This window comes from Fistularia commersonii, chromosome 32 (assembly GCF_037954325.1).
Source record: "Fistularia commersonii isolate RoL2024-O1a breed Wild chromosome 32, RoL_Fcom_v1.0, whole genome shotgun sequence".
NCBI lineage: Eukaryota > Metazoa > Chordata > Actinopteri > Syngnathiformes > Fistulariidae > Fistularia > Fistularia commersonii.
Genome location: NC_141315.1, coordinates 8,807,823 through 8,834,779, shown reverse-complemented (window position 1 = coordinate 8,834,779; position 26,957 = coordinate 8,807,823). Strand labels below are relative to the sequence as shown.

Here is a 26,957-nt window from a genome sequence, read left to right as displayed (position 1 = left end):
GCCTGTTAGGTGCAGAATTAATCTCAAATTTGTATCTTACGGTCGAAATCTGGAGGATTCGCGCATCGCCGTTGGGTCTCGGGTGGCGTGAAACTTTATATCAGTTGCAAAAATTGTTAAATTACCCGATACCCCTGCCAAAATGTTTAGCGGCAGTATTGAAATTAAAACAGGTTGTTTTCCTCGGTGTATCCGTAGTGAAATTACCTCCCAATATTTGTCTTCCCTGCAACAAGAGCCAAACTGTGTTAAGAAGCGATGAGTTGCCAGAGAAAAGCAGAGGAACCATCCAAAAAACTCAAAACGCAACTTATCAAACCTGATTTTTACTCTATTTTTTTTCTAAAACGTGTTGCCTCGGCTGACAGGAAGGAAAAAAAAATGAATATGATAGGAGGTATCCTAGAAAAAAAAAAAAAAGAAAAATTTTCAGTCACAAAAGGTATCAATATCAAACACACGCTGCTGCTGGTGTCTTCAGAGAGGAAAACCCCACTGAAACTAAAACGGGGTGCAAAGAACGACACCTTCAATAGCTGAGTTTGATCAACTCAGAGCGATATATTCTTTTCAAATACTTTGTTTAAAGGTGTTTGAGCCCATTCTTTGACAGACTTGTAAAGGCTTCTAAAGCGATGAGCTAATAACAGAATCCAATGTGAGAAAGGCCCCAAAATACGGGTGAAGTTCGGGTTCAATTTTTCAGATTCTTTTTCAAAAAAACGACTTATTTCTCGGCGTTCAGAAGCTTCTTTTCTCAAGAGTCAGAGCAGGGAGACGTCCCGGAGTCACGTCAGGAAGACGAACTGCGTCGTCCGCATGGTGAAGAGCAGGATGACCCCTCCGCCTTTTTGTTTACAAACAAGTAATTCAAACAAATAATGCTAGGCATCGTTACTCTGACCTTCAGAATATCATAACAGAAATTACATTTGTAGTTTTCCTTAATTTTTTTTTTTCGTCATTTTTCACAGAATTTACACGGGTATTATTGCACATTTTAACCATCTCATACAAACACACACATAGCTCTTTTTGATAGCAAATTTTCTGCTCAGTTTCAAGGTGACTCATTGCCAATTAATTCTGTCTCCAGTGACTTGGAAAACAAGTACATTTCCACTGTGTGTGTGTGTGTGTGTGTGTGTGCATGATGGACATGACCCATGCATGTCCCCAGTACAATAATAAATAAACCCTAACAGTTAGTCTGCATATCCAATCGACTACCTCCTGACTTTTCGTCCGATTTAAAAGAAGAGTCGAAGGCGGTGCGTTTGGGTTCCCATCAAGGGTCCCTGAACGCACCACCGAGGCTTCATCGACACCGCGTCACGGCGAAGTTTCTCATCCCTCCTTCCTTCCTTCCTTCCTTTCTTCCTTCCTTCCTTCCTTCCTTCCTTCCTTCCTTCCCTTTGCACCTGTCCGACCTGCAGAAGTGTCGCCTCCACGTTACCGGCCCGGTTCGCACCGGTCGACTCACCTGCTCGCCGCTCGTCTGCAAGGAAATATAAAATCCACCGCTCCGGATGTTTGTTTGCTTTTCCTCCTGCGACAAACACACAGGAAACACTGACACACACTAAAAGACCAACACACACCGAGGGTCTCCTCACTCTGTGCTGCGGTTCACCAGCTGGAGCCAAGTCCTGCCTCTCTTTCTCTCTAATTCTCTCTCTCTCTCTTTCTCTCTCTCTTTTTCCTCTTTCTCTCTCTCTCTCTCTCCTCCCCATAGGCGTAGTTCACAAAAATAAAATAAATAAATCTCTAGGTAGCGATTAAATTGAGTTTCCTCCTGGGTATGTGCCCATTGAGATGTGTTTCACTTCCAGCTTTTTTTTTTTTTTTTTTTTTTAACACAAGGTGCATTTTTATGCATCATTTTAAACACGATGAGGTTGGAAAACATTTCCAGTAAATATATCCAGTTGGTGTTTTCTTTACAAATACTTGTAGTTTTTGTAGAAAATGCACATATTCCCATGTTAATGGATTCTGATTGGTTGTGACGTTTATGATTTTTTTTTTAATGTTTGCTATAAGTTTCCCCTTGAGATTTTATCAATTTACTTTAATCGATTATAGTGTCGTTCCTGTACTTCAAACATGTTTTGACAATTTGGTTTACCTTTTAACCCAATTTTAGTATTTTTCTGTTGAAATGTGCACAGTAAAAATATGGGGGATTTACCTTGCTTTTAAATGCATATTTAAAAAAAAGACTGTATCAATAAGATAAGATTTTCATTTAATAATAAGTGTTCAATGTATATCAAACTATTTATATTTGATTACTTCACTTTTCTCACTTTAACAGTACAAGATACAAATAAGTAATAACTCACCGTGGCCACTAGGGGGCGCTGTTGGGCGCCTGGTCCAATGTAAACACCGTCTTCTCATCTTGAAAAGATAATTATTTGAAATGATGGTAATACTAACCAAATAATGACTGTTACTTTATAGATTACTGAAAAAGCGAGTACGCTATACGCGGCAACATTTTTAATATTTTTATAATCTAACCAGCGGTGATATACTAAGCCAGACCCGGGCATTGCAGCATCCGGCCCGTTTTGCTTTTTTTAACCGGCCTGCCAAACAATTTTCTTTAAATATTCTAATGATTATTTTCAATCAATATTGAATTTAGGAAACACCTTATTTTTTCATTTTTTTTTTAATTTTGTATGGGTGATTACACAAAAATAATGTGGGTACATTTGTATGATCATTGTTGAAACAAAATGTAAATAATTAGATTTTAATTTTCATTTTGTTCAATTTCCATGAACCCTCGCTGGCCTGCGCATAAAAATTGAAAATTAAAAGTGTCCCACCAGCCGAAATAATTGCCCACCCCTGTACAAGGCCATAAGTTTGAACAAATGAATAAATAAAGTGTGTTTCACGGACAATTGTCTGCACTGTAAATGCAGTAATGACATGTTTGTATAATGAGGAGACTGTTATAGTATGAGTGACTTTAAGTAAATGTTTGGCTCCTTAGTTGAACCATGAAGTGTGGCCCCATAAACTCAGCCTCAAACGACTTCTCATGTGAGCTCCTCAGGATTTTGCAGTTCCACCTTGCACGAAACCTGCATTGTCCTGTGTGCAATGCCTGACCCCTGCTGGTAGAAAGATAGAACGACAAAGAAATTATATTTCTTAAAATCCCTGTTCAGAATTTACAGTTTTTGTCCAGAAAACAAAACGGGCAAAAGACAACTTGCTTCGAGTTTTTGCCAAATTATGAGAAATCCAACCAACAAAGTCATGCAGACATTTAAAAATATTAGAAAGTCTGGAGTGCAAGGCGTGCCCTGGTTTTAAATGATCATTTATATGCGACAAACTGCATTTCAAATATCTGGCGCAGAAAACAAAAATGAAAAATTGACAAGTGAGTTCTTACAAACTCAGAATATAAAAAAAAAAAAAAATTTGAATTTTCCTGCAAGCTTTCAGATTCTTGGCATGATAACTCTGTGAACACAGGAGAGATGGAAACAAATAACAATGGTTCACTGCTTATATCTGACCTATTTTGCCATCTAGCATCTAAGACATTGGCTAATATTTGGCATTAGATAATCTCCCGTTTTTTTTTTAATTTTAATTTTTATTTTTTTGTCAATCTTGATAAACACTGCTGTGGCAAAAAAAAAGGGCAAAGGACAGTCCAGTGTTAGATACATGCACGAGCACGTCCAGCAAAAATGTATTTCTAGCGTGTTATTTTTACTGCTTTTCCTCATGTTTACCTTTTTTAAATTATCTATACATATTTTTCATGATATTTAATTATTATTAATATTTATTATTGCTATTGTTTATAAATATGTCTTTCAGTTTGATACACTGACTTTGAATGTATGGCATTTATTTGGTCAGCGAAAACAAAACTAACAGTAATGTTTCACACTTGATATTTGACACAGAGAAAAGGATGTTGAAGTTGGAACTGCCAGGCAGGAGGTCAAGAGGAAAACCACAGAGGAGAAATGTGGACGTATTTGGACGTAAATTGGGCCAAATTCCGAATTTTGTAACCTGCTGCATGTGTTTGGAATGTGGGAGGAAACCAGAGAACCCAGAGGAAACCCATGCAGATACAGGGGGAGAACATGCAAACACCACAAATAAAGGTCCCTTTGCCAGAATCAGAATCAGAAAAATGCAAATGGGGGGCACATCGGGTGGCAGCATCAAAGATTTGAACAGGTGAACGTCAAGAGTAAAGTCAAACAAACAAATAAATAAAATGAAAAAGAAAAAAGAGAAAAAAGAGAAATATATATATAAAATGAGATTAACTCCATTAATCCTTATAGGGGGAATTCCTTTGTCACAGCAACATAACAGTTATGTCAATAAATAAATAAAAAAGTTAAATAAATATGAATATAAATATGATTAGACAGAAGACTACAAGTCATCCACGAATAAATAGACAGTAGCAACAACAACATCAGGGATAATAATGGACAACATAAAGGAACAGTAAGGGTGAAAAATACACAACCAGAACAAAACGACAATAAAAAATAGAGTGACAATAGCAATGACGAGAACAAAATAAACAAAAAAAATAGGTAGGATGGGTGGGAAGGATTGTCCAGGATAGTTTGAGCTTCAACCTCCCCAATGCCACCGATTGAAGATGGTCCAGGTTCATTCGTATATAAGAATACATATTTTTTTAATTTATTTTATTTTATTCATGATTTGCACAATTTTGATACTGCTACCCAAATTGGGACAAATAAAGTTTTTCCAATTGTGATTGTGAATCTGCAGTACACATGTATCGCCACTAGGTGGCGCTGCTGCGCATCCCTTTAAGTCTCCACGTTCGCTGGAAAGCTGCTCACAGCCGCCCGGAGTGACTCTGACGCGGATCGTTCGCCCGCATCCTCCGCCGTCCTGCTTCAGGGAAAGTGACTAAGAACCGGGGGCGGGGGGGTCTTACTAACCACCGAGGCAACTTCCGAGCCTTCTCGGACCGTTCATATGACAGAATCGCCAGCCATCTTAGCGGTAAGTGTTATAAATTCTAGCGGGGGCTTTACTTTTTGGCTCCCCCGAAACGCGATCAACCGAATGGTAACCAGCTAACCAGCTAGCATGGTAACATTGTATGTATGCTATCTAGTGCTAACCATTAGCACTACTAAAGCTAACAGCTGTCGCCGAGCAAATCGCAAGTTGGTTTGCTTTTGGATTTGGCAGCCAAGAAAATACAACATGAGGGCTTTCATTCTCACCGTCTGTACATTTTCAGTTGTTTTAAATCGAGCCTGTTGCGTCGCCAGCTCGAAAACTAGGTGACTAGTTAGCTTGTTTCGTTATACCCTCGACGAGCTTGTCTCATAAAAACACAAACAAGCGACATTGTTGTGACACGTATCGCCCGTTTGGTTCAAGTGTGTAATTCAGCAAAGTGATTTCTCAATATAAACTTTGTCATTTTCTGTCTGGCTTCGCGACTGTCTTGTTCATAGAATCTCCCCATTTATTTAGACGCACTGTTCCATTCATCAGCTGATTCGTGGGGGCTTCACGCCAGACAGCTGTGCTTGGGTCGTTTGTGAGGTGTGTTTACCTGGTTGAATGCTACAGGTGTTGTTGTCATCGTTCCTCTCCACAGGTGCACACAGGACATGCTTTGATGGACCCAGATAGGTTCTCGAGATGAGATGTTGCAGCTGACTTACGCCGCTTCAGTGATCGTATCTTGGAGGAACATTGAGCTACCACACCGCTCAGATCCTGGTACCATACAGGCTTTGCAGGCAGCGTTTTTGTATTCTGCTGTGAGCAAAAGCGTTAAGATCACTTTTGAGGGTTTGTGTGGGATGTTTAGTGGTTTCCTCAGCAGAGACGTGTGAGGATGTTGATCGGGGCCTGTTTGGACTTGCGGGATTCGGCAGTTTATAAACCAAGGTGTGCCACGTTGGTGTTTGCATAAAAGGAAGTGGTTACTGAAGAGACCGTTGCTCTTCTTTTGGAGGTCATTTTCCAGAACTTTTTCAGGATATTTCAAGCAAATATCCAGCTGATGTGACAGACACTATAATACTCCCCTACTTCCCTATTCAACCTTAATCCAATTTCTTTCTGATCTTTTTATGTAATTAAAACATTCTCCCACTATATTTCATTCTAATGGAAATGCAAAAAAATCCTTGCTAGATTACTGGTAGTCTTTCCCCCTTAGTTTTAATAATAATATATGTTTTAGTTTTCAAGTATGTTCCCAGTCTTTTTGCTCTTAATATCAAAGTGAAACCAAAATATTTCCTCTATCTGGGCCTTTTAAACTATCTTTGAACAAATATTTAAACTGGGCTTGAAGAAATTCAAGTCCAGTTGCCAAAACGAGATTTCAACAAGAATTCACCATGACCTGGATGATTGAGAACCTCCCCAGACATAGGCTTTGGGTAATTACATTTTCAGTGTCTTTTTGTTTTGTTTCACTTGTACTTTGTCTGTATATCTCCACACGGAAAGGCTCAGATTGGAATTGAACAAGGTACCCCCTTGCTGCGAGACCACAGTCACTGTGCAGCTCTTTTATTTTAGATATTTTTTGTTCTCGTTTAATAAAAATTGGTGGTTGTTTCTCTCTGTATGAGACCCTTTCTGGGGTGAACCCCCTTGATTTTGGGACCCTAAACTTGACCTGTCTTTCTACTGGCTTCTGTAAATCCAACCAACACATTGGAAAAGGATATCTGTGATGCCACAAAGCTCAAGCATCGTGTCTTTTAAGTCGTGAAGTCATTGCACGTCTTTATTAAAATGGTTCAGGTTGGCAAGTATTGGGAGTTCATGTAATTCCACCCCTGCCGAGAGCTTCCAAAAAGAAGTTGCCAACTAATTTCCTGAGTAATAATAACGGAGGGCAAGTCTTGAGCTCAGATGCATGCAAAGTTAGTATCCCCACTTCCCTCTCTTCATGTCGTTGTTTTGACATCGTAAATTACCATTAATGTTTAAGATTTAAGTTTTCTGTGGTTTGGAGAAACAAAAACAAATGGGAAGAATCGGTATATCTGTGTTGCGCAACGGCGAGAAGCCGAACATTACATTCTGCAATTGTAATACTGTCTGTGACGTTCCCTCAGACCTCAGTAGTTTCACTGGCAGACGCCAAAGAGGGGGATCTTGTTTTATGAAGACGCTGAGGTTACGTGATCCAGGAGTGTAGATAAAAATAACTGAGGAAAATTACAGTTTCCCACACATGTGAAGCCTCCAGAGGGCGTGGGCCACGGGAGAAAGGAACACATGCCTGCAGGCTAACACATTTTCATGAGTACTTGATGTCCCTTTTCCATGGAGGCCTCTCAAACATTTTTGCAGGATGAAGATAAGAATGGCGGACTGATTTTTGGTTGTTATTACTCTGGAACCTGGAGTTCTGCCTAAACGACTTTATCATCGATTATCCATTACGTTACATTTTGGCTTTTTCCTTGTGTTCCAGGATGACAGAAAGCATTTGGTCTGTGTTTACCTGCGATAAAGCAGCTCGACGAAGGTTTCTGTCCAGTCCAGATGATTTGCCTCTCGTGTGTTCTGCAGGTCATGAGGAGTTGGTGACCCCGGAGCGGCCAGGCCGTGAGATGGTCGCTGCTTGGCACGGAGAGAAAGAAGAATGGGCAGAAGTGTCTGTGGTTGCTGGCAAAGCGTTGTCTCGACAGCAGTGCTGTATGGCTCTTTAGCTCTGTTCACCTCCATCCTTCACAATGTTTTCCTGCTCTACTACGTGGAGACTTTCGTCTCCGTCTACAAGATCGATAAAATCTCCTTTTGGGTCGGAGAGGTGAGTGAGAAGAAACCTGCTATTTACGTTCCTTTCCAGGCCGGTATCCCAAAGTAAGTCCAAGATGACTTAAAGCTTTAAATGTCTGTTTTGGACTTGGAATGGGGCAACCTCATCATTTGAAAATCCCATGACAAATGTTTCAGTCGTAATCACGGGGTTTGATATCCCGTCGAGGAATCCAACTGGCTTTCCTTTGATTAAAAGGCAACATTAATCATCATTATGTGGGCGCAGGCCCGATGCTGTTTGTCACGCTTATCACAAATAATAATGATGATGATAATAATAATTGGTTTTCCCATTTCAACCATGTATCCCTCTGATTTCCCCTCCAGACAGTGTTCCTTCTGTGGAACAGTCTAAATGATCCTCTCTTCGGCTGGCTGAGCGATCGTTCCTTCCTCAGCTCTCCTCAGTAAGTGTCTCCAACATGCCTCTTCTCTAAAAGCAAGAGCTTTGTTTGTATGCAGCTGGTGCAATAGCTGTCTTTGCTACATTTACACATTAAACATTAACTCAGGGGTTTTTGGGAGCAGCCAAAGTAAAGCTCATAAGGCAACATCAACACAGCCGTAAAAGCAGTTGTCAAACTGATGGCTGCCATCTGTGTGTCCATGGCTTCGTGATTCGTCGGTCACGTAACAAAGCCGGGCAACGTCTCTCATTGTTTGAACACGCAGCTAGTTCTGTTTTTTTTTTTTAAAAGTAGTTTGTATTTTCTTTTCAGTGCCGGTTTGTTCCACTTCTGAGTCGGTGGCAGAACAATTTGAGTCATGCTAATTTTGACGACAACCTATCACAGTCCAATATCAGTGTCTGAACGGGCCGAGTGTTGAATATTCTAGTTTGTACCTCTGTTTTAGCTTAGCCCTTAACAGCACATTTCACACACACATTACACATTCCCACTTTGTATGGGGTCCCTTCGTGCTGTGAGACCAAAGCGTTAACCACTGCGCCACAGCACCACCCGGGTCCACGACAATTCCATCTAATTTGTACGCCTCCTGTTTTTTCCCACCCAGGACAGGTTCGCAGATAACATCCCCTGAGGTGGTGCTGAAGCGGCTGAAGGCCCTGTCCACCAGCGGACCTCTCTTTGCCCTGTCCTTCCTGGCCTTCTGGGTATCGTGGGCCAGGCCGGGCCTGCAGTTCCTGCTGTGTCTCTGTCTCTATGATGGTTTCCTCACCATGGTGGATTTGCACCACAGCGCCCTACTGGCCGACCTCGCCGTGTCAGCGACGGATCGCACGCGCCTCAACTTCCACTGCTCGGTGTTCAGCGCCCTGGGATCCCTCTCTGTCTTTCTTTCTTACTCCTTCTGGGACAAGGAAGACTTTCACTCCTTCCGTCTGTTCTGCATCATCCTGGCAGCCTTTTCCATCCTGGGTTTTGCTTCAGTGTCCCGGTTGCTGCGGCAGCGTTTTCAAAAGGAAGTCCGTCCAAGACCGGATGAGGTGCTGATGCTCAAAGAGTAAGTGCTGGAGCTTCTCAATAAATCTAGCGATGGTTTCTAGACGGTGTTGCTATGTTTCCTATCCATCTCACTGTTTTTTTTTTCCCTCTTTCCTCCCCCGTCCCAGGCTGAGTGTTGGCCACACTCCATTGACCCCGACAGAAAAACCCGTCACGATCGGACAGTACCTCAGGCAGCTCTCCAGACACAAGAACTTCATCTGGTTTGTGTCTATGAACCTTGTTCAGGTAATGTGAAAATCTGTAGAGATGTTGCTAGGGAAGGCTGACACTAAAAATGAACAATTATCAGAGTTAGTTATTCGTACATAGATAGAAATTTCAAACTCAAAATTCTGTTGAAACACTATTTTTCTATAATTGAATTTGAAGATAAACTGCCAAGTTAATTTTCATGCTCAATAATGACATCGTCAGCCTGTGTTTTGTGTTAATAGGTGAAATCTATGAAAACAGAATAAATTTGCATGACAATATACAGCCAGTTTAAGCAACTTCCCATTTAAATATTATCACGTCATTGGTAAATGGGGACATAAACACTGATTTGTAATGTTAGTCCAATCCATCCAGAATACTACACACTTACGATATGTAGCCGACAACCTTTGCTCCCCCTCTCTTTGTACTGTTAACATTTTTGTAATAAGAAGTTTGAAAATGTGGACGGACTATTGCTACGACAGCATACATACAAAAGTAGACTTCCTTCTTTATCGTATTTCATCAGAGCTCTGGGATCGTTTTTCATGCTGGACATTTTCCCCTGGATATCCTCTTTATTTTCTGCCATATTCTCTACTTCCCTTACAGGTGTTTCACTGCCATTTCAACAGCAACTTCTTCCCTCTTTTCCTGGAGCATCTCCTGTCTGACAATATCTCTGCCTCCACAGGTTCTATATTACTCGGTGAGATACAGGGAGTGATTTGTTTTTTGTTTAAAAACTAAAAGATTTGGCCGTGTCTCAATATATTACTTTTGAAACTCAGACCAGAACCCTTGTTCCCGGGTGATTTAGAAACTTGTCTACTCATCAAGACCAAAAGTTGTTTTGAAAAGTTCATCTAAACTTTGCAGAGAATCTTGCATCCTAAAATATGTTTTCTTTAGAACGAAAACATTTTCTTTATTTATTGATTTGCTCACTTTTAAACACGATCCACCGCCAATCTTCCTTCAAAGATTATAATTTCAGACGTTTTTTTTTTTTTTTTTTTATAGCCTTTTCTTTTAAAAAGCTGCTGTGCTTGTGCTCCCATGCAGGGATCTCATACATTGCCCCCCACTTGAACAACTTGTATTTCCTGACACTCTGCCAGCGTTACGGGGTTTACCAGGTTATCCGCTGGCTATTCATGCTCAAACTGGGACTTAGTGTGGCAATGCTGCTGGCAGGGGCTGACCACATTTATCTGCTGTGCATCTTCATTGCTAGGTATGGCCACGCACACACACATCCGCACACGCATCGCGAACTTGATGTGTGAGAGCTTGTCTTTTTGTTTGCTTACTTTTGGAAAGATTCATTTCTAAACTTGATGCGCCAACACAGCAACACATCTGCTCTTTACGCACACGAGGGGAAAAGGCATGTCGCCCACACTGCAGAACAGTGCGACAATAAAACAAAGAATGCGGGGTGGAATTGTGTGGAAAAAGTATTGATTTGTGATCGTTTATAAGCGCTCACTTCCTCTTAATCCAATCAACTGAAGCTCTGTTTCAAGTTTTGAATAAACACAGGCATATTTTTAGTTATTATAAATACCTCTGTTGTTTGGATTTTATCTCATCCAGCCACAGAAGCACTTTTTTTTGTCAATTTGTAATAGTTTTCGTAAGGCTTGTTCTTTCTAGAAAATCAATGTAAGCCAAAACCAAGGTGAGGGGCTCCATCTAGTGGCCGATACTTTACATCACCAGAGGAAAGTAGAATGGTTAGAAAAAAAAAAAAAAGAAATCTAAAACCGTCTCTAGCCAAATATCAAGTGGAGCATTAACAAGGTTTCAAGTACATTTTTCAATACTATAGATACAGTGCCTCAAAACTTGCAGTACTGTAGTTCAATTCAGTTGTTCTTGTTACAAGACTACAAAAAGGATTAAAAAAAAATATTTTTTTAATTCTAACATACTCTGCAGGATTCCAGAGTGCCCCCCCCCCCATTCTTTTAACACTTTCTTCCATTGTCACAAGTAAAGTAAGCAAACTTTGATGCAAGAGAGACCTGCACCTATTACATCCGAACCATGAGCCTTGCTTCTCCTCGCAGATTAACTTGACAAAAAATTGTCACCTACAATGCACACACTGACTTATTACAACCCTCTTACTATTATAACAGCGCTGGGAAATATAATACTGATTGACATCTGGCATCTGAATGCATGATAAAACAAACACGCAAGATAAAACGCAGCTAATCCAGGAGTGTTTAGCAATCACGTTTGATAATGCAAAGGAGAGTGACTTGCCTCAGGGGCTGTAACCGGACTCTCCTTGCCTGCAGTAACCGAGTTTTTACCGAGGGGACGTGCAAGCTCCTGAAGCTGGTGATCTCGGACCTGGTGGATGAGGATTTTGTGGTGAATCGACGTCAGCAAGCAACATCTGCACTCCTCTTTGGAATGGTTGCCTTGTTGACGAAACCCGGCCAGACCTTCGCGCCGCTCATCGGCACCTGGCTGCTCTGTGTCTACACAGGTACTGCAAGAGGGTACCCCCTCAGAATGTATTGTTTTCTTTTCTTTGCTATATTATATTGAAAATTGATAATTATAGCGTCTTTCTCCAGGCACAGATCATAGTTAAAAATCTTGGCTTCTGTTTTTGATAACACTAATTAAGTCTATTGTGTAAAACGCCACAGGTTTTCAGTATGAATTATTTAAACCGCAGCAAGTAATAACCAAAAATGTGGAAAATACTTGTGAAATAGGTACAAGGGAGAAATAATCATTTAAAAAGTAAGAAGAACGTATGAAAGAAAGTAGATTCTGTGACCATAAAATAACCCTGGCAATGTGAGAAAGTTGATTTTTTTTTGCCAACATTAAAATAAGTTCTGCCAATGCAGCAAAAGGCAGAATTAAATCAAGCCTTGTTGTACTGAGGATACGCACAACACATATGTGTTGCTTGTCAAACGTGATCTTTTTTTGGGTCATATCATCGATCTCCGTCCCAAAGTGTCTTGTGCTGCTCAATGGATTGCTTCGCTCTTCAATGCCCAATAAACAAACACTTGCTCATTTTTCCATCCCCAGGTTATGACATTTTTCAAAAAGGACCCGTGAAGGTTTCTGAGGTGGCCTCGGGCTCAGGGAATCCGCCGCTCCGTCTGGGCTGCTTTAACATGTTGGTGTTCGTGCCTATCACCTGTGCCCTGCTCCAGCTGGCCGCCTGGTCTCGCTTCACACTTCACGGTCGAAAGCTCCAAGGGATCAAGACCTTGAGGCAAGGAGCCCAGCATGGCAATCTCATCGACGTCAAGGCCATTTGAACTGAATCCGACTCGGGCGAAGCTGCACACGGACACTTTTGGGAACCTGTAGTTTTGCAAACTTCTTTTCTCTAAAAAGCCTTGGGAGTACAAAGATACTTCGATGGCTGAACGCCGCAGGGCAACCTGGTGTTAGATTACGCCCCAGCACATACGACATGTCGCTTCGCGCTGAAGGCTGACATGTCCTACCGGGAATAACACAAAAGCATCATTTAAAAAGAAAAAAAAAAGTAAGTTAAGCCTGCCTTAATTTTATAGCAAAGTGTTTACCTATATTTATATTTGAACAGATGACCAAAATCTATAGAATAAGCAAACAATCTTTTGGATGCAGGAGTACCAAGATGTAAATTTTCTTGGTTTGGGCCAAAGATGGGGCTATGCTGGTTTAGAGGGACTGTGATTATAATGCCTTTGCTGCGAGTCAGTAAAATGATCACCAACTCGGTTTGAAAATCGAGAGGGTGTATGCAGTAATTCTGTTCCGATGTTAGAAACGCATTGAACGTGTCTTTCTAAGTGCTATACATGGAACCCTCACTCCTGAGCAGATTCATGTTTCTTCATTCACCTCAGTTTATGGCTGAGAAGTGTATTATCTGATACATGTTAGTTTTTGCACAAAACTGCCATTTTCTGTTGGACTTCTAACATTGTGACAGTGACAAATTGTATTGACTGTTGTGTTTAATATTGCCAGTTGGAAATCTGACAGATGTACATCGGATGTAATTTTTTTCTACATCAAACAAAGAATGTGTGGCATTACTACAACTAAACCTCATACATGTCAACTTTGAATGGAACATTTTTGGACTATGGTTCACGACAATAATTTGAAAATAGGTGATGGATTGTTGAAACTGAAAAGCAGACAGGACTTATCAGGAAAGGTCAGACATTTAAAAAATCTGCAAGTCAAGTCTCATGATACTCCTTACCCCAAAACACCAACGAACAATTGAAATTGAATTATATTATCTTACATACAAAAAGCCATAGTAGAACCAGATATCGACCCCCAGAAAATGATACAGTGTTCCTCTATAGTACTTGTACCTACTCAGTGATGCCACGGTTACCTTATCTGATGTAAAACTAGAAAGGGTTCCAGGGTTTCTATTCCTAACCAAAAATGAAGAGGGGGAAAGAAGAAGAAGGGGAAACAAACAAACAAACACAACCGAGGACCCACATTTTCTGAAATTGGGCAAAACCACATTCCATGTCATCATCCTTGCAGTAAAGGTGTGGCACTCAATCAGGAACCAATCCAGTTTCTGATTCAACAAACAAAAGAAGACCATTACTATTAAAAGTTAGGTTATCTACGAGGACCCACAGTCAAACTACATAAAGAACTCAGTGAACTGTATAACTTGCTTGGCATAATTTGTACGCTCAAAATTGCCCAACATTAAGTAGGACATCAAGAATTCCTCATAACAACGATCTGTTTTCATGGTCCCGGTAGCTCGTCCATTCTGCAATCATGTTGGCCTGCAACAGTGGCATGTATCAAAAAGGGTGGTGCGCTAAAGCTTCTTGGTGGTTTGATATGTTGTGTTGACTTTTAACATTCAAAGCTGCCGTACCTAAGGTAGGACATCAAAATTTTCTGCAAATCTCATGTGCTTCCTCGTCATTGAAATCCTTAGGAAAAGGCAAAAGATTTGTACGTGGTCAGGTAGACAGTGTTCCCCTAACAATGGAACAAGTTCAATCAGATCCACATTGGTAGAGTGGGGCAGGGACTCCAGTTCCATTTGCTTCTCGACAACGCTCTGATAGACTGCAAAAAAAATGCTAGAGCTTCTTGGTGGTTTGATGTGTTGTGTAGACTTTTTACATTCAAAGCTGCCCTACATGAGAGGGCAGACATACTGAAATAGGGCACTCACAAATTCCGTGCCATCAGTCTTTCAGTCGAGGTGTTTCACTCATTCGGGAACAAATCCAGCTTCGGATTCAAGGAATTAAGGAAGACCATTACACTGGAACAGGTGATTTTCTACAAAAAAACAGCCAACTACCAAACCTTGAATGCTATTTTAATACAGTGACTAATAGGATGTTTTCACCATCGGGTATCTTGTCTGTTTCTTGCATTGCCACCATGGGACCCTCTCACTATATAAAGGTTGGTAGACTTCAGAAAACCTAGAAAAACGCCACCCGCTCTTAGGCTACATGTTTTGAAAGAAAAAAGAAAAAAGCAAAACCTTGCTGACATACTGTCATTGCAAAAAAAAGGCAAGCCACATTGGTACAGTGGGGCAGGGACTCTAAAAATGCTAGAGGTTCTTGGTGGTTTGATGTGTTGTGTAGACTTTTAACATTCAAAGCTGCCCTACCTGAGAGGACAGACATACCGAAAATAGGGCACGTACACATTCCATACAATCATTATAAGCCAACATTTCCATTTGGGAACCTCTCTAGTTTCTGACAACAGTATCATAAAGACAGAGGAGGAGCTCTCATAAAACGGGCACTGGTCAAGTAGCCAATGCTCCCCTATCAATGGAAAGAGTACGATCAGATCATGCTCAAAACCTGATTTTTATTTTGGACATTCAAAGCTGTCCTACCTGAGGTAGGACATCAAAAAATTCTGCAAATCTCATGTTGTTCCTCTCCACGGAAATCTTTAGTAAAAGGCGAAAGATTTGTACGGTCTGAAGAGAAACATGAGAGTACTGGCATACAGAAAATTGGACACGCACACCTTCCGTGTCATCAGTCTTTCAGTCGAGGTGTTGCACTCATTCGGGAACAAATCCAGCTTCGGATTCAAGGAATTAAGGAAGACCATTACACTGGAACAGGTGATTTTCTACAAAAACACAGCCAACTACCAAACCTTGAATGCTATTTTAATACAGTGGCTAATAGGATGTTTTCACCATCGGGTATCTTGTCTGTTTCTTGCATTGCCACCATGGGACCCTCTCACTATATAAAGGTTGGTAGACTTCAGAAAACCTAGAAAAACGCCACCCGCTCTTAGGCTACATGTTTTGAAAGAAAAAAGAAAAAAAGCAAGACCTTGCTGACATACTGTCATTGCAAAAAAAAGGCAAGCCACATTGGTACAGTGGGGCAGGGACTCTAAAAATGCTAGAGGTTCTTGGTGGTTTGATGTGTTGTGTAGACTTTTAACATTCAAAGCTGCCCTACCTGAGAGGACAGACATACCGAAAATAGGGCACGTACACATTCCATACAATCATTATAAGCCAACATTTCCATTTGGGAACCTCTCTAGTTCCTGACAACAGTGTCATAAAGTCAGAGGAGAAGCTCTTACAAAAAGGGCAATGGTCAAGCAGGCAATGCTACCCTAACAATCAAACAACTATGATCAGATCATGCTCAGAACTTCAGTGTTTACTTTGAACATTCAAAGCTGCCCTACCTGAGAGAAGAGACATACCAAAAATAGGGCACGTACACATTCCATACAATCAATAAGTCAAAACACCCATTTGGGAACCTCTCTAGTTTCTGACAACATTATCAAAAAGACAGAGGAGGAGCTCTTATAAAAAGGGCACTGGTCAAGTAGCCAAAGCCCCCAACAATGGAAAGAGTACAATCAGATCATGCTCAAAAACTTCAGTGTTATTTTGAACATTCAAAGCTGTCCTACCTGAGGTAGGACATCAAAAAATTCTGCAAATCTCATGTTGTTCCTCTCCACGGAAATCTTTAGTAAAAGGCGAAAGATTTGTACGGTCTGAAGAGAAACATGAGAGTACTGGCATACAGAAAATTGGACACGCACACCTTCCGTGTCATCAGTCTTTCAGTCGAGGTGTTGCACTCATTCGGGAACAAATCCAGCTTCGGATTCAAGGAATTAAGGAAGACCATTACACTGGAACAGGTGATTTTCTACAAAAACCATGGGACCCTCTCACTATATAAAGGTTGGTAGACTTCAGAAAACCTAGAAAATGCCACCCGCTCTTAGGCTACATGTTTTGGGGGTAAAAAGAAAAAAGCAAGACCTTGCTGACATACTGTCATTGCAAAAAAAAGGCAAGCCACATTGGTACAGTGGGGCAGGGACTCTAAAAATGCTAGAGGTTCTTGGTGGTTTGATGTGTTGTGTAGACTTTTAACATTCAAAGCTGCCCTACCTGAGAGGACAGACATACCGAAAATAGGGCATGTACACATTCCATACAATCATTATAAGCCAACATTTCCATTTGGGAACCTCTCTAGTTCCTGACAACAGTGTCATAAAGTCAGAGGAGAAGCTCTTACAAAAAGGGCAATGGTCAAGCAGGCAATGCTACCCTAATAATCAAACAACTATGATCAGATCATGCTCAGAACTTCAGTGTTTACTTTGAACATTCAAAGCTGTCCTACCTGAGGTAGGACATCAAAAAATTCTGCAAATCTCATGTTGTTCCTCTCCACGGAAATCTTTAGTAAAAGGCGAAAGATTTGTACGGTCTGAAGAGAAACATGAGAGTACTGGCATACAGAAAATTGGACACGCACACCTTCCGTGTCATCAGTCTTTCAGTCGAGGTGTTGCACTCATTTGGGAACAAATCCAGCTTCGGATTCAAGGAATTAAGGAAGTCCATTACACTGGAACAGGTGATTTTCTACAAAAACACAGCCAACTACCAAACCTTGAATGCTATTTTTAATACAGTGGCTAATAGGATGTTTTCACCATCGGGTATCTTGTCTGTTTCTTGCATTGCCACCATGGGACCCTCTCACTATATAAAGGTTGGTAGACTTCAGAAAACCTAGAAAAACGCCACCCGCTCTTAGGCTACATGTTTTGAAAGAAAAAAGAAAAAAAGCAAGACCTTGCTGACATACTGTCATTGCAAAAAAAAGGCAAGCCACATTGGTACAGTGGGGCAGGGACTCTAAAAATGCTAGAGGTTCTTGGTGGTTTGATGTGTTGTGTAGACTTTTAACATTCAAAGCTGCCCTACCTGAGAGAAGAGACATACCGAAAATAGGGCACGTAAACATTCCATACAATCAATAAGTCAAAATATCCATTTGGGAACCTCTCTAGTTTCTGACAACAGTATCATAAAGACAGAGGAGGAGCTCTTATAAAAAGGGTACTGGTCAAGTAGCCAATGCTCCCCTATCAATGGAAAGAGTACAATCAGATCATGCCCAAACCCTCGTTTTTACTTTGAACATTCAAAGCTGTCCTACCTGAGGTAGGACATCAAAAAATTCTGCAAATCTCATGTTGTTCCTCTCCACAGAAATCTTTAGTAAAAGGCGAAAGATTTGTACGGTCTGAAGAGAAACATGAGAGTACTGGCATACAGAAAATTGGACACGCACACCTTCCGTGTCATCAGTCTTTCAGTCGAGGTGTTGCACTCATTCGGGAACAAATCCAGCTTCGGATTCAAGGAATTAAGGAAGACCATTACACTGGAACAGGTGATTTTCTACAAAAACACAGCCAACAACCAAACCTTGAATGCTATTTTATCACAGTGGCTAATAGGATGTTTTCACCGTCGGGGTATCTTATCTGTTCTTTTCATTGCCACCATGGGACCCTCTCACTATAGAAAGGTTGGTAGACTTCAGAAAACCTAGAAAAACACCACCCGCTCTTAGGCTACATGTTTTGAAAGAAAAAAGAAAAAAAGCAAGACCTTGCTGACATACTGTCATTGCAAAAAAAAGGCAAGCCACATTGGTACAGTGGGGCAGGGACTCTAAAAATGCTAGAGGTTCTTGCTGGTTTGATGTGTTGTGTAGACTTTTAACATTCAAAGCTGCCCTACCTGAGAGGACAGACATACCGAAAATAGGGCACGTACACATTCCATACAATCATTATAAGCCAACATTTCCATTTGGGAACCTCTCTAGTTCCTGACAACAGTGTCATAAAGTCAGAGGAGAAGCTCTTACAAAAAGGGCAATGGTCAAGCAGGCAATGCTACCCTAACAATCAAACAACTATGATCAGATCATGCCCAGAACTTCAGTGTTTACTTTGAACATTCAAAGCTGTCCTACCTGAGGTAGGACATCAAAAAATTCTGCAAATCTCATGTTGTTCCTCTCCATGGAAATCTTTAGTAAAAGGCGAAAGATTTGTACGGTCTGAAGAGAAACATGAGAGTACTGGCATACAGAAAATTGGACACGCACACCTTCCGTGTCATCAGTCTTTCAGTCGAGGTGTTGCACTCATTCGGGAACAAATCCAGCTTCGGATTCAAGGAATTAAGGAAGACCATTACACTGGAACAGGTGATTTTCTACAAAAACACAGCCAACAACCAAACCTTGAATGCTATTTTAATACAGTGGCTAATAGGATGTTTTCACCATCGGGTATCTTGTCTGTTTCTTGCATTGCCACCATGGGACCCTCTCACTATATAAAGGTTGGTAGACTTCAGAAAACCTAGAAAAACGCCACCTGCTCTTAGGCTACGTGTTTTGAAAGAAAAAAGAAAAAAAGCAAGACCTTGCTGACATACTGTCATTGCAAAAAAAAGGCAAGCCACATTGGTACAGTGGGGCAGGGACTCTAAAAATGCTGGAGGTTCTTGCTGGTTTGATGTGTTGTGTAGACTTTTAACATTCAAAGCTGCCCTACCTGAGAGAAGAGACATACCGAAAATAGGGCACGTACACATTCCATACAATCAATAAGTCAAAATATCCATTTGGGAACCTCTCTAGTTTCTGACAACAGTATCATAAAGACAGAGGAGGAGCTCTTACAAAAAGGGCAATGGTCAAGCAGGCAATGCTACCCTAACAATCAAACAACTATGATCAGATCATGCTCAGAACTTCAGTGTTCACTTTGAACATTCAAAGCTGTCCTACCTGAGGTAGGACATCAAAAAACTCTGCAAATCTCATGTTGTTCCTCTCCACAGAAATCTTTAGTAAAAGGCGAAAGATTTGTACGGTCTGAAGAGAAACATGAGAGTACTGGCATACAGAAAATTGGACACGCACACCTTCCGTGTCATCAGTCTTTCAGTCGAGGTGTTGCACTCATTCGGGAACAAATCCAGCTTCGGATTCAAGGAATTAAGGAAGACCATTACACTGGAACAGGTGATTTTCTACAAAAACACAGCCAACAACCAAACCTTGAATGCTATTTTATCACAGTGGCTAATAGGATGTTTTCACCGTCGGGGTATCTTATCTGTTCTTTTCATTGCCACCATGGGACCCTCTCACTATAGAAAGGTTGGTAGACTTCAGAAAACCTAGAAAAACACCACCCGCTCTTAGGCTACATGTTTTGAAAGAAAAAAGAAAAAAAGCAAGACCTTGCTGACATACTGTCATTGCAAAAAAAAGGCAAGCCACATTGGTACAGTGGGGCAGGGACTCTAAAAATGCTAGAGGTTCTTGGTGGTTTGATGTGTTGTGTAGACTTTTAACATTCAAAGCTGCCCTACCTGAGAGGACAGACATACCGAAAATAGGGCACGTACACATTCCATACAATCATTATAAGCCAACATTTCCATTTGGGAACCTCTCTAGTTCCTGACAACAGTGTCATGAAGTCAGAGGAGAAGCTCTTACAAAAAGGGCAATGGTCAAGCAGGCAATGCTACCCTAACAATCAAACAAGTATGATCAGATCATGCCCAGAACTTCAGTGTTTACTTTGAACATTCAAAGCTGTCCTACCTGAGGTAGGACATCAAAAAATTCTGCAAATCTCATGTTGTTCCTCTCCACGGAAATCTTTAGTAAAAGGCGAAAGATTTGTACGGTCTGAAGAGAAACATGAGAGTACTGGCATACAGAAAATTGGACACGCACACCTTCCGTGTCATCAGTCTTTCAGTCGAGGTGTTGCACTCATTCGGGAACAAATCCAGCTTCGGATTCAAGGAATTAAGGAAGACCATTACACTGGAACAGGTGATTTTCTACAAAAACACAGCCAACAACCAAACCTTGAATGCTATTTTAATACAGTGGCTAATAGGATGTTTTCACCATCGGGTATCTTGTCTGTTTCTTGCATTGCCACCATGGGACCCTCTCACTATATAAAGGTTGGTAGACTTCAGAAAACCTAGAAAAACGCCACCTGCTCTTAGGCTACGTGTTTTGAAAGAAAAAAGAAAAAAAGCAAGACCTTGCTGACATACTGTCATTGCAAAAAAAAGGCAAGCCACATTGGTACAGTGGGGCAGGGACTCTAAAAATGCTGGAGGTTCTTGCTGGTTTGATGTGTTGTGTAGACTTTTAACATTCAAAGCTGCCCTACCTGAGAGAAGAGACATACCGAAAATAGGGCACGTACACATTCCATACAATCAATAAGTCAAAATATCCATTTGGGAACCTCTCTAGTTTCTGACAACAGTATCATAAAGACAGAGGAGGAGCTCTTACAAAAAGGGCAATGGTCAAGCAGGCAATGCTACCCTAACAATCAAACAACTATGATCAGATCATGCTCAGAACTTCAGTGTTCACTTTGAACATTCAAAGCTGTCCTACCTGAGGTAGGACATCAAAAAACTCTGCAAATCTCATGTTGTTCCTCTCCACAGAAATCTTTAGTAAAAGGCGAAAGATTTGTACGGTCTGAAGAGAAACATGAGAGTACTGGCATACAGAAAATTGGACACGCACACCTTCCGTGTCATCAGTCTTTCAGTCGAGGTGTTGCACTCATTCGGGAACAAATCCAGCTTCGGATTCAAGGAATTAAGGAAGACCATTACACTGGAACAGGTGATTTTCTACAAAAACACAGCCAACAACCAAACCTTGAATGCTATTTTATCACAGTGGCTAATAGGATGTTTTCACCGTCGGGGTATCTTATCTGTTCTTTTCATTGCCACCATGGGATCCTCTCACTATAGAAAGGTTGGTAGACTTCAGAAAACCTAGAAAAACACCACCCGCTCTTAGGCTACATGTTTTGAAAGAAAAAAGAAAAAAAGCAAGACCTTGCTGACATACTGTCATTGCAAAAAAAAGGCAAGCCACATTGGTACAGTGGGGCAGGGACTCTAAAAATGCTAGAGGTTCTTGGTGGTTTGATGTGTTGTGTAGACTTTTAACATTCAAAGCTGCCCTACCTGAGAGGACAGACATACCGAAAATAGGGCACATACACATTCCATACAATCATTATAAGCCAACATTTCCATTTGGGAACCTCTCTAGTTCCTGACAACAGTGTCATAAAGTCAGAGGAGAAGCTCTTACAAAAAGGGCAATGGTCAAGCAGGCAATGCTATCCTAACAATCAAACAACTATGATCAGATCATGCTCAGAACTTCAGTGTTTACTTTAAACATTCGAAGCTGTCCTACCTGAGGTAGGACATCAAAAAATTCTGCAAATCTCATGTTGTTCCTCTCCACGGAAATCTTTAGTAAAAGGCGAAAGATTTGTACGGTCTGAAGAGAAACATGAGAGTACTGGCATACAGAAAATTGGACATGCACACCTTCCGTGTCATCAGTCTTTCAGTCGAGGTGTTGCACTCATTCGGGAACAAATCCAGCTTCGGATTCAAGGAATTAAGGAAGACCATTACACTGGAACAGGTGAATTTCAACAAAAACACAGCCAACAACCAAACCTTGAATGCTATTTTAATACAGTGGCTAATAGGATGTTTTCACCATCGGGTATCTTGTCTGTTTCTTGCATTGCCACCATGGGACCCTCTCACTATATAAAGGTTGGTAGACTTCAGAAAACCTAGAAAAACGCCACCCGCTCTTAGGCTACATGTTTTGAAAGAAAAAAGAAAAAAAGCAAGACCTTGCTGACATACTGTCATTGCAAAAAAAAGGCAAGCCACATTGGTACAGTGGGGCAGGGACTCTAAAAATGCTAGAGGTTCTTGGTGGTTTGATGTGTTGTGTAGACTTTTAACATTCAAAGCTGCCCTACCTGAGAGGACAGACATACCGAAAATAGGGCACGTACACATTCCATACAATCATTATAAGCCAACATTTCCATTTGGGAACCTCTCTAGTTCCTGACAACGGTGTCATAAAGTCAGAGAAGAAGCTCTTACAAAAAGGGCAATGGTCAAGCAGGCAATGCTACCCTAACAATCAAACAACTATGATCAGATCATGCTCAGAACTTCAGTGTTTACTTTGAACATTCAAAGCTGTCCTACCTGAGGTAGGACATCAAAAAATTCTGCAAATCTCATGTTGTTCCTCTCCACGGAAATCTTTAGTAAAAGGCGAAAGATTTGTACGGTCTGAAGAGAAAACATGAGAGTACTGGCATACAGAAAATTGGACATGCACACCTTCCGTGTCATCAGTCTTTCAGTCGAGGTGTTGCACTCATTCGGGAACAAATCCAGCTTCGGATTCAAGGAATTAAGGAAGACCATTACACTGGAACAGGTGATTTTCTACAAAAACCATGGGACCCTCTCACTATATAAAGGTTGGTAGACTTCAGAAAACCTAGAAAATGCCACCCGCTCTTAGGCTACATGTTTTGGGGGAAAAAAGAAAAAAGCAAGACCTTGCTGACATACTGTCATTGCAAAAAAAAGGCAAACCACATTGGTACAGTGGGGCAGGGACTCTAAAAATGCTAGAGGTTCTTGGTGGTTTGATGTGTTGTGTAGACTTTTAACATTCAAAGCTGTCCTACCTGAGAGGACAGACATACCGAAAATAGGGCACGTACACATTCCATACAATCAATAAATCAAAATATCCAATTGGGAACCTCTCTAGTTTCTGACAACAGTATCATAAAGACAGAGGAGGAGCTCTCATAAAACGGGCACTGGTCAAGTAGCCAATGCTCCCCTATCAATAGAAAGAGTACGATCAGATCATGCTCAAAACCTCATTTTTATTTTGGACATTCAAAGCTGTCCTACCTGAGGTAGGACATCAAAAAATTCTGCAAATCTCATGTTGTTCCTCTCCACGGAAATCTTTAGTAAAAGGCGAAAGATTTGTACGGTCTGAAGAGAAACATGAGAGTACTGGCATACAGAAAATTGGACACGCACACCTTCCGTGTCATCAGTCTTTCAGTCGAGGTGTTGCACTCATTCGGGAACAAATCCAGCTTCGGAATCAAGGAATTAAGGAAGACCATTACACTGGAACAGGTGATTTTCTACAAAAACACAGCCAACTACCAAACCTTGAATGCTATTTTAATACAGTGGCTAATAGGATGTTTTCACCATCGGGTATCTTGTCTGTTTCTTGCATTGCCACCATGGGACCCTCTCACTATATAAAGGTTGGTAGACTTCAGAAAACCTAGAAAAACGCCACCCGCTCTTAGGCTACATGTTTTGAAAGAAAAAAGAAAAAAAGCAAGACCTTGCTGACATACTGTCATTGCAAAAAAAAGGCAAGCCACATTGGTACAGTGGGGCAGGGACTCTAAAAATGCTAGAGGTTCTTGGTGGTTTGATGTGTTGTGTAGACTTTTAACATTCAAAGCTGCCCTACCTGAGAGGACAGACATACCGAAAATAGGGCACGTACACATTCCATACAATCATTATAAGCCAACATTTCCATTTGGGAACCTCTCTAGTTCCTGACAACAGTGTCATAAAGTCAGAGGAGAAGCTCTTACAAAAAGGGCAATGGTCAAGCAGGCAATGCTACCCTAACAATCAAACAACTATGATCAGATCATGCCCAGAACTTCAGTGTTTACTTTGAACATTCAAAGCTGTCCTACCTGAGGTAGGACATCAAAAAATTCTGCAAATCTCATGTTGTTCCTCTCCACGGAAATCTTTAGTAAAAGGCGAAAGATTTGTACGGTCTGAAGAGAAACATGAGAGTACTGGCATACAGAAAATTGGACACGCACACCTTCCGTGTCATCAGTCTTTCAGTCGAGGTGTTGCACTCATTCGGGAACAAATCCAGCTTCGGATTCAAGGAATTAAGGAAGACCATTACACTGGAACAGGTGATTTTCTACAAAAACACAGCCAACAACCAAACCTTGAATGCTATTTTAATACAGTGGCTAATAGGATGTTTTCACCATCGGGTATCTTGTCTGTTTCTTGCATTGCCACCATGGGACCCTCTCACTATATCAAGGTTGGTAGACTTCAGAAAACCTAGAAAAACGCCACCTGCTCTTAGGCTACGTGTTTTGAAAGAAAAAAGAAAAAAAGCAAGACCTTGCTGACATACTGTCATTGCAAAAAAAAGGCAAGCCACATTGGTACAGTGGGGCAGGGACTCTAAAAATGCTGGAGGTTCTTGCTGGTTTGATGTGTTGTGTAGACTTTTAACATTCAAAGCTGCCCTACCTGAGAGAAGAGACATACCGAAAATAGGGCACGTACACATTCCATACAATCAATAAGTCAAAATATCCATTTGGGAACCTCTCTAGTTTCTGACAACAGTATCATAAAGACAGAGGAGGAGCTCTTACAAAAAGGGCAATGGTCAAGCAGGCAATGCTACCCTAACAATCAAACAACTATGATCAGATCATGCTCAGAACTTCAGTGTTCACTTTGAACATTCAAAGCTGTCCTACCTGAGGTAGGACATCAAAAAATTCTGCAAATCTCATGTTGTTCCTCTCCACGGAAATCTTTAGTAAAAGGCGAAAGATTTGTACGGTCTGAAGAGAAACATGAGAGTACTGGCATACAGAAAATTGGACACGCACACCTTCCGTGTCATCAGTCTTTCAGTCGAGGTGTTGCACTCATTCGGGAACAAATCCAGCTTCGGATTCAAGGAATTAAGGAAGACCATTACACTGGAACAGGTGATTTTCTACAAAAACACAGCCAACAACCAAACCTTGAATGCTATTTTATCACAGTGGCTAATAGGATGTTTTCACCGTCGGGGTATCTTATCTGTTCTTTTCATTGCCACCATGGGACTCTCTCACTATAGAAAGGTTGGTAGACTTCAGAAAACCTAGAAAAACGCCACCCGCTCTTAGGCTACATGTTTTGAAAGAAAAAAGAAAAAAAGCAAGACCTTGCTGACATACTGTCATTGCAAAAAAAAGGCAAGCCACATTGGTACAGTGGGGCAGGGACTCTAAAAATGCTAGAGGTTCTTGGTGGTTTGATGTGTTGTGTAGACTTTTAACATTCAAAGCTGCCCTACCTGAGAGGACAGACATACCGAAAATAGGGCACGTACACATTCCATACAATCATTATAAGCCAACATTTCCATTTGGGAACCTCTCTAGTTCCTGACAACAGTGTCATAAAGTCAGAGGAGAAGCTCTTACAAAAAGGGCAATGGTCAAGCAGGCAATGCTACCCTAACAATCAAACAACTATGATCAGATCATGCTCAGAACTTCAGTGTTTACTTTGAACATTCAAAGCTGTCCTACCTGAGGTAGGACATCAAAAAATTCTGCAAATCTCATGTTGTTCCTCTCCACGGAAATCTTTAGTAAAAGGCGAAAGATTTGTACGGTCTGAAGAGAAACATGAGAGTACTGGCATACAGAAAATTGGACACGCACACCTTCCGTGTCATCAGTCTTTCAGTCGAGGTGTTGCACTCATTCGGGAACAAATCCAGCTTCGGATTCAAGGAATTAAGGAAGACCATTACACTGGAACAGGTGATTTTCTACAAAAACACAGCCAACTACCAAACCTTGAATGCTATTTTAATACAGTGGCTAATAGGATGTTTTCACCATCGGGTATCTTGTCTGTTTCTTGCATTGCCACCATGGGACCCTCTCACTATATAAAGGTTGGTAGACTTCAGAAAACCTAGAAAAACGCCACCCGCTCTTAGGCTACATGTTTTGAAAGAAAAAAGAAAAAAAGCAAGACCTTGCTGACATACTGTCATTGCAAAAAAAAGGCAAGCCACATTGGTACAGTGGGGCAGGGACTCTAAAAATGCTAGAGGTTCTTGGTGGTTTGATGTGTTGTGTAGACTTTTAACATTCAAAGCTGCCCTACCTGAGAGGACAGACATACCGAAAATAGGGCACGTACACATTCCATACAATCATTATAAGCCAACATTTCCATTTGGGAACCTCTCTAGTTCCTGACAACGGTGTCATAAAGTCAGAGAAGAAGCTCTTACAAAAAGGGCAATGGTCAAGCAGGCAATGCTACCC

At 41.1% G+C, this 26,957-nt stretch overlaps 2 protein-coding genes and 14 non-coding genes across 17 annotated transcripts in view; 1 reads left to right on the top strand and 15 right to left on the bottom strand.

Moving 5' to 3' along the window:
• The window catches only part of sema4gb (sema domain, immunoglobulin domain (Ig), transmembrane domain (TM) and short cytoplasmic domain, (semaphorin) 4Gb), a 53,469-nt gene extending 51,857 nt beyond the window's left edge, over positions 1 to 1,612 (bottom strand). Inside the window, exon 1 of the mRNA XM_086140037.1 lies at positions 1,484 to 1,612. The gene's annotated coding sequence lies outside the window, so the exon portion shown is untranslated. The remainder of the gene's footprint in view (positions 1 to 1,483) is intronic.
• A 3,263-nt stretch (positions 1,613 to 4,875) lies between these two features.
• slc68a1a (solute carrier family 68 member 1a) lies at positions 4,876 to 13,618 on the top strand. 2 transcript variants are annotated; one of them, XM_086139714.1, is made up of 9 exons: positions 4,876 to 5,043; positions 7,597 to 7,837; positions 8,176 to 8,255; positions 8,866 to 9,315; positions 9,425 to 9,545; positions 10,131 to 10,227; positions 10,584 to 10,755; positions 11,831 to 12,024; positions 12,588 to 13,618. In XM_086139714.1, the coding sequence occupies exons 2-9, from the start codon at positions 7,670 to 7,672 to the stop codon at positions 12,821 to 12,823; spliced, it is 1,518 nt and encodes a 505-aa protein (XP_085995840.1). In that variant the 5' UTR covers positions 4,876 to 5,043; positions 7,597 to 7,669; the 3' UTR covers positions 12,824 to 13,618. The 2 variants fall into 2 exon arrangements, with proteins under 2 accessions (XP_085995840.1, XP_085995841.1); XM_086139715.1 differs by lacking the exon at positions 4,876 to 5,043 and adding an exon at positions 5,654 to 5,778.
• Positions 13,619 to 15,409: 1,791 nt separating this feature from the next.
• On the bottom strand, positions 15,410 to 15,524 carry LOC147215379 (U5 spliceosomal RNA). The gene has a single exon (XR_015104257.1). It is a non-coding gene; the product is annotated as a U5 spliceosomal RNA (small nuclear RNA).
• A 946-nt stretch (positions 15,525 to 16,470) lies between these two features.
• Positions 16,471 to 16,585, bottom strand: LOC147215378 (U5 spliceosomal RNA). Its single transcript, XR_015104256.1, has one exon. It is a non-coding gene; the product is annotated as a U5 spliceosomal RNA (small nuclear RNA).
• A 616-nt stretch (positions 16,586 to 17,201) lies between these two features.
• Positions 17,202 to 17,316, bottom strand: LOC147215377 (U5 spliceosomal RNA). The gene has a single exon (XR_015104255.1). It is a non-coding gene; the product is annotated as a U5 spliceosomal RNA (small nuclear RNA).
• A 710-nt stretch (positions 17,317 to 18,026) lies between these two features.
• On the bottom strand, positions 18,027 to 18,141 carry LOC147215376 (U5 spliceosomal RNA). The gene has a single exon (XR_015104268.1). It is a non-coding gene; the product is annotated as a U5 spliceosomal RNA (small nuclear RNA).
• Positions 18,142 to 18,854: 713 nt separating this feature from the next.
• Positions 18,855 to 18,969, bottom strand: LOC147215375 (U5 spliceosomal RNA). The gene has a single exon (XR_015104269.1). It is a non-coding gene; the product is annotated as a U5 spliceosomal RNA (small nuclear RNA).
• A 710-nt stretch (positions 18,970 to 19,679) lies between these two features.
• LOC147215374 (U5 spliceosomal RNA) lies at positions 19,680 to 19,794 on the bottom strand. The gene has a single exon (XR_015104274.1). It is a non-coding gene; the product is annotated as a U5 spliceosomal RNA (small nuclear RNA).
• A 713-nt stretch (positions 19,795 to 20,507) lies between these two features.
• LOC147215373 (U5 spliceosomal RNA) lies at positions 20,508 to 20,622 on the bottom strand. Its single transcript, XR_015104254.1, has one exon. It is a non-coding gene; the product is annotated as a U5 spliceosomal RNA (small nuclear RNA).
• A 710-nt stretch (positions 20,623 to 21,332) lies between these two features.
• On the bottom strand, positions 21,333 to 21,447 carry LOC147215372 (U5 spliceosomal RNA). Its single transcript, XR_015104272.1, has one exon. It is a non-coding gene; the product is annotated as a U5 spliceosomal RNA (small nuclear RNA).
• A 713-nt stretch (positions 21,448 to 22,160) lies between these two features.
• LOC147215371 (U5 spliceosomal RNA) lies at positions 22,161 to 22,275 on the bottom strand. The gene has a single exon (XR_015104253.1). It is a non-coding gene; the product is annotated as a U5 spliceosomal RNA (small nuclear RNA).
• Positions 22,276 to 22,987: 712 nt separating this feature from the next.
• Positions 22,988 to 23,102, bottom strand: LOC147215370 (U5 spliceosomal RNA). Its single transcript, XR_015104265.1, has one exon. It is a non-coding gene; the product is annotated as a U5 spliceosomal RNA (small nuclear RNA).
• A 614-nt stretch (positions 23,103 to 23,716) lies between these two features.
• Positions 23,717 to 23,831, bottom strand: LOC147215369 (U5 spliceosomal RNA). The gene has a single exon (XR_015104252.1). It is a non-coding gene; the product is annotated as a U5 spliceosomal RNA (small nuclear RNA).
• A 712-nt stretch (positions 23,832 to 24,543) lies between these two features.
• Positions 24,544 to 24,658, bottom strand: LOC147215368 (U5 spliceosomal RNA). Its single transcript, XR_015104250.1, has one exon. It is a non-coding gene; the product is annotated as a U5 spliceosomal RNA (small nuclear RNA).
• A 710-nt stretch (positions 24,659 to 25,368) lies between these two features.
• LOC147215367 (U5 spliceosomal RNA) lies at positions 25,369 to 25,483 on the bottom strand. Its single transcript, XR_015104249.1, has one exon. It is a non-coding gene; the product is annotated as a U5 spliceosomal RNA (small nuclear RNA).
• Positions 25,484 to 26,196: 713 nt separating this feature from the next.
• LOC147215366 (U5 spliceosomal RNA) lies at positions 26,197 to 26,311 on the bottom strand. Its single transcript, XR_015104248.1, has one exon. It is a non-coding gene; the product is annotated as a U5 spliceosomal RNA (small nuclear RNA).
• Between the last annotated feature and the right edge of the window lie 646 nt (positions 26,312 to 26,957).